Source organism: Empidonax traillii, unplaced genomic scaffold (assembly GCF_003031625.1).
Source record: "Empidonax traillii isolate 1590-97213 ecotype Southwest subspecies unplaced genomic scaffold, ASM303162v1 scaffold245:size1430315, whole genome shotgun sequence".
Lineage (NCBI taxonomy): Eukaryota > Metazoa > Chordata > Aves > Passeriformes > Tyrannidae > Empidonax > Empidonax traillii.
The window spans coordinates 659,167-663,778 of record NW_020955438.1 but is presented as its reverse complement, the minus strand read 5'-3'; the positions used below and the strand labels follow the sequence as shown (position 1 = coordinate 663,778).

The 4,612-nt window shown below is 54.5% G+C and overlaps 1 protein-coding gene across 1 annotated transcript; it reads right to left on the bottom strand.

Annotated features, from left to right (window-relative positions):
• On the bottom strand, positions 1-4,612 carry SYT8 (synaptotagmin 8). Its single transcript, XM_027888730.1, has 9 exons — positions 4,467-4,612; positions 2,803-2,920; positions 2,289-2,446; positions 2,048-2,143; positions 1,643-1,810; positions 1,255-1,422; positions 946-1,063; positions 393-526; positions 1-304 (listed from the first exon to the last, which is right to left on the bottom strand). The coding sequence occupies exons 2-9, from the start codon at positions 2,906-2,908 to the stop codon at positions 71-73; spliced, it is 1,182 nt and encodes a 393-aa protein (XP_027744531.1). The 5' UTR covers positions 2,909-2,920; positions 4,467-4,612; the 3' UTR covers positions 1-70.

Genomic DNA, 4,612 nt, shown 5'->3' with positions numbered 1-4,612 from the left:
GCTGAGCAGAAGCTCCTCTCTCCTCCTCAAGCCCACCATTCTGCTCTCTGGGTGGAGAAGGAGACCCCCACTATCTGGAGGCCAGGGGCAGCTTGAGGTGAGACTTCAGTCCTAGGGCTTTGTCAACCACATCGGGGGGCTGCAGGATGTGCCACTGGGCGAGGGGCCGGCGTGGGTTGGACAGCATGTCGGACCAGTGCCGCAGCTGGTTGCCTGTGGCTCGACAGCCCAGGAAGAGTTTGCCAATGGGCTCGTTCTTGGTCACTTTGTCATGATCCCAGACGGAGATGACAACATCTACATTCTGGGGGGTACACAAGAATGAGGGTCAGTGGGAGGGGGCTTGATGCAGTGGGGACCTGCTCAGCCCTGGGTGCTGCAGGGAAACCCACCTGGATCTGATTGAAAGGCACCTCAAAAACAAACACCTCATTGAAGTAAGGACTTAAGGTGTTTTTCTTCACACTTGTCTTCTTCTTCCTCCATTTCTTCTTGTTCAAGATGAGATGCACCTTGACAAAAGGATCTGAGGAGAGAGAGGACACAGCTGGCACAAGTGACAATTTTTGACTGAGGAGCTCAGCCACGAAAGATGTTCCCTGAGCCATTCCCAAGCACAGCATGCCATTCACTTGCCACTCCTTGTGGTGAGCCAGCCACCCCAGAGCTCACCTCCTCCTGCCACGAGTTTCCTGTACAATCCAGCCATAATATCTCCTCCTGGAAGATATCTCCAGCTCTGCACAAAGCTGGAGTATCTGTGCTGGGAAGGCTGGGAGTCAGCCAAAGTCTGGGTAGGGTGGTGGCAGCAGTAAGCAGGTCTTAACACTAAGATCTTTCAAGGCTTTGCAGCTCTTTGGATGCCATCATTGATGGCAGCTCTTTGCAGCCATCATTAAGGCCTGGGCAGGAGTAAGAAGATCTGACCAAGCAGCCCCTGCTGACCTGAGAGTCCATGAGAGTCCATCCTCTTCAGCTTCCTGGCTTCCAGGATGAGCACCGTCAGCTTGCCAGTGCTGGGGACATAGCGCAGTGAGAAGCAGATCTCACCCAGCTGCTCTTCCTGATGGAGAGATGCCAGCAATTAGTACCAGGCAGAGGACCCAGCTCACCTGGGGTTATGACACCAGGCCCCAGGTTTCTCAAGTCTCCGCCACTCTTGTGCTTGCCCCTAAGGGCCTGCTTCTTGAGGTGGTGGCAAGTGAAGCAACAGTGCATCCCTCTTGGCAGACTTTCCCACCCAACAGGACCAACCTCCACTTTACTGGCCGCTGCCAGTTCACTCCATTGCTCAATAACATGCTGCAGGTTGACACTGGCCAGGGGCAGCCGGACCTCACCAATGATGTCGTGCTTGGCAAAGCGGTTGAAGTCATAAATCTGCATCACCAGTGTGGATTCAGGCACCTCTGCCTGGGGTACCTACAGGGGAGGACCCAAAAGCCAGGATTTACTCCTCAGTGGCAGCTCTGCCCCATGGGATGTGGCAGTGGATGCAATAACAGGTATTACTCTCTGACACTTCCCCATCCTGCTTGCACAAGCATCTCCCTGCCTGGAGAGGTTTTTACCCAGTGGCTAGTGCCTATGCAACAACGTTCTTGATGGGACCAAAAAGCCATCATTGCCTGCAGTTTCCTACCTGGAAAGTAAAGCTCTCATTGAAGATGGGGTTCAGGGTCTTGCGGTAGACCTTGGTCTCGTATCTCTTCTTCATATCAGATGTTAGGTAGACAATCACATACGGATCGGATGTGCCTCCACTGTCCATGGCCTTCAGCTCAACTGCCTGCTTCACACCAACTTTCAGCTTGAAAGGAGTGATGCACAAGGTCACCAGGTGGAGGAGGACAGGGTCGGACAACTGAGGGCTCAGTGGGAAGCAAGTGAGTGCAACAGCGAGGACGCCTTCACACCATGCAGGTATGAGAGCTGGCAGGCTGCAGGCAGGTGGAAAAGGGTATGGTCCACCTCAGCGGGCAGCAAAGAGGGATCATGCAAGAGCAAAGCTGTTTCCCTGCTGTGCCATTGCCATGAGCATCCCCACCTCCTGTGTGCGGAAATTGTAGTCCAGGGAGTACTGCAGCTTTCCTCGACGCATCTGCTCCACTCCCCGCTCCAGGTCCTCCATCTCAGGCTGGACCTGTGGCAGAGAGCAATACTACCCTCAGAATGTGCTCAGCCGTGTCCCCGCCTTGCCGTGCTCCCACAGTCCCTGGGACTGGGAAGTGCAGCAGCAAACCTCTCAGGGAGAAGGGAGGTGGGGTTGAAGGGAAAGCAGGACGCACAAGGCTGGCTGTGGTTGAGTTGCTGACAGGGCACAAGCTGATTCTCTCCTTCTTCTTGGGCTTCTTCTTGCCACTGCAGCACCTGATGATGCAGATAAGGAAGAGGAGGAGGAGAATGGCCCCTGCCACAGCCACGGCGATGAGCGCCCATTTGGGTACTGGTGCGATGTTCGAGGAATGGAGTTGGACAGAACAGTTAAAACCAACATGTGGAGTGCATTTAAACCCCTTCCTGGTGCTTCAGCATTAAGGAGTTATACTTTCAAAATTGCCCCTAGAATCCTGAACAGTCCCTGTGCAGGGAGGCTGCAGCTGGAGACCGTTCCCTAGATGGGCAGCAAGGATGCCCTGCACTCCTGGAGCAGCATGGTATCACTCTGCAGCATCCCCACCCTGAAGGACCCCACTAGAAAAAGGGATTTGGAGGGAGAGAGAAGTGGACATATAGCCTCAGAGTCCAGGGGCCCCTCTAGATAATGCTGCCTGAGAGTAGGGCAAGAGCTGCTGTACTCACATGGGATCCGGCTAAGCCAGCTGTCTAAGAAGCCCGGCCAAGCCGTGGTGGTGATGTTGGCATGCGGGGAGGTCGTAGTCCTGACTATCCTGGCTGCCACTGCCATCGCTGGGGTGACCTGAGGACACAGGCAAAATTAACAGGGTGGGGATTTCCTTTCCAGTAGCACCTGTGCTGACAGTGGCCCAGGGCTCTAATGAGAGCAAACACAATTAAAATACAGAGCCCAGGGTAAGCGGTTAGGGCTTGGCCACATTGGCAATGAGGTGTGAAATGGAGCTGGAGGGAGCCGCGGGCAGTGAGGGCTGTGCGCCAGCCGGCCCTTCGCATACAGCCTTCTCGTTCATACCCCTGCAAGTCTGCTTTCTAAAAGGAGAGAGATCTGAAAGGGTGGTGGATTAGGGAGTTTTCTAGGGTTTTTTTGAGAAGAGGAATCACCTGTCGGTAGGGGACAAAACCAAGACCTGTTCTGTGCTGGCTCCTCCCTGGCCAGGCACCTCGAGCTGAAGGGTTTGCTCCAGGAAAGCCTCATCACTATCTAACTCCTCTTTTTGGCTATTTTCCCGTCTCTCGCAGGGCTGAGGAGTGGGACGGTTGGCTTGCAGCAGGGCTGCTGCCCTTGCTGCCGGTGGCAGTGGCGCCACCATGCTGGAGTCACACCGGCTCGGAAATTTTCTGTGATCCTGACCTGTGCACATGGCAACGTTGACACAGCTTAAGGAAAGGCTTCAGATTTAAAGCAGGGTGGTTTTACAGCACTGCTCTCCCCATGGCAAAGCTCTTATTCTAGCATTAGTGCTTCCTCAAAACGAAATTCCTTTTGCGTCAGCAGGAGAGGTGTGCCAGGAGCCAGGCTGCCTGGTGAGCGTGTCTGCAGCCATCACAGCAAGGGTGGCACCCAGCCCCGGTGCTGTGACTAAGGCTGGCAGGTATTTGCCTGTTTGCCTTGGCTGCCCCAGCCTCCTGTCCTGCGTCCCAGTGGGTCCCTGCTCAAGCAGTCAACACCACCTCGCCCTGCCTGCACTCTGCCCACTTTCTGCCCATCCCAAAGTGCTCCTTGCATGGGGATTCTCCTGGGGAGAAATCACATCTGCAATTCCCTCTGCTGAGCCAGCAAAGCCAGCAAGAGCCTCTTATTTTTCCCAGCAGTGAGCTTTGCTGCACGTGGGCACAGGGCTGGAGAGACGTGGGAATTGCTGTCATCCCTGTGGAATCATTGCTGGGACAGTGAGGTGCACATTAAGTGACTTGTCCAGGACCACCTGGGACATCTGTGCCGTTGGACACCCGAAGCTCTGCTCAGGTATTTAGAGGTGCTGGCCTGCAGTTTCAGACTGTGTTGAAGCATGGACACAACAATATAGCCAAACAGACACCCACCCTGCACAGAATTAGTTGTCTCAGTACTTCTTGCCTGCCAGACTCCCACATTAGTCTAACAGTAGCCCTGTTTAAAAAAAACCTCATCCCAGCCCTGCAGAATGATCTGAGCCACCAATTTTGGAATGATAGTTACAGCCTTGCTGCCGTATGGGAGAGGCAGCATAGTTTCAGTGGGCAGTCTGCAGGGAGCATCAAGCATTCATGCTCCTGGAAAAGGGGCTGGGAGAACCCTGATTCTTGCTTCCACCCTATGCTGACTGAGTTCCCAAATCCAGACTTACCAACAAGTATCTTTCTCAGCTTCAGTCTGCCTTCCCTGCTGCGCGGGATCCGGGTCAAGCCACCATGCATAGCAAGGACATGCTGTGGGGCGAGATGGGACCCCACCAGGCGTGGAGTGGAGAGTGCAGAAGGGATAGTGACTGCA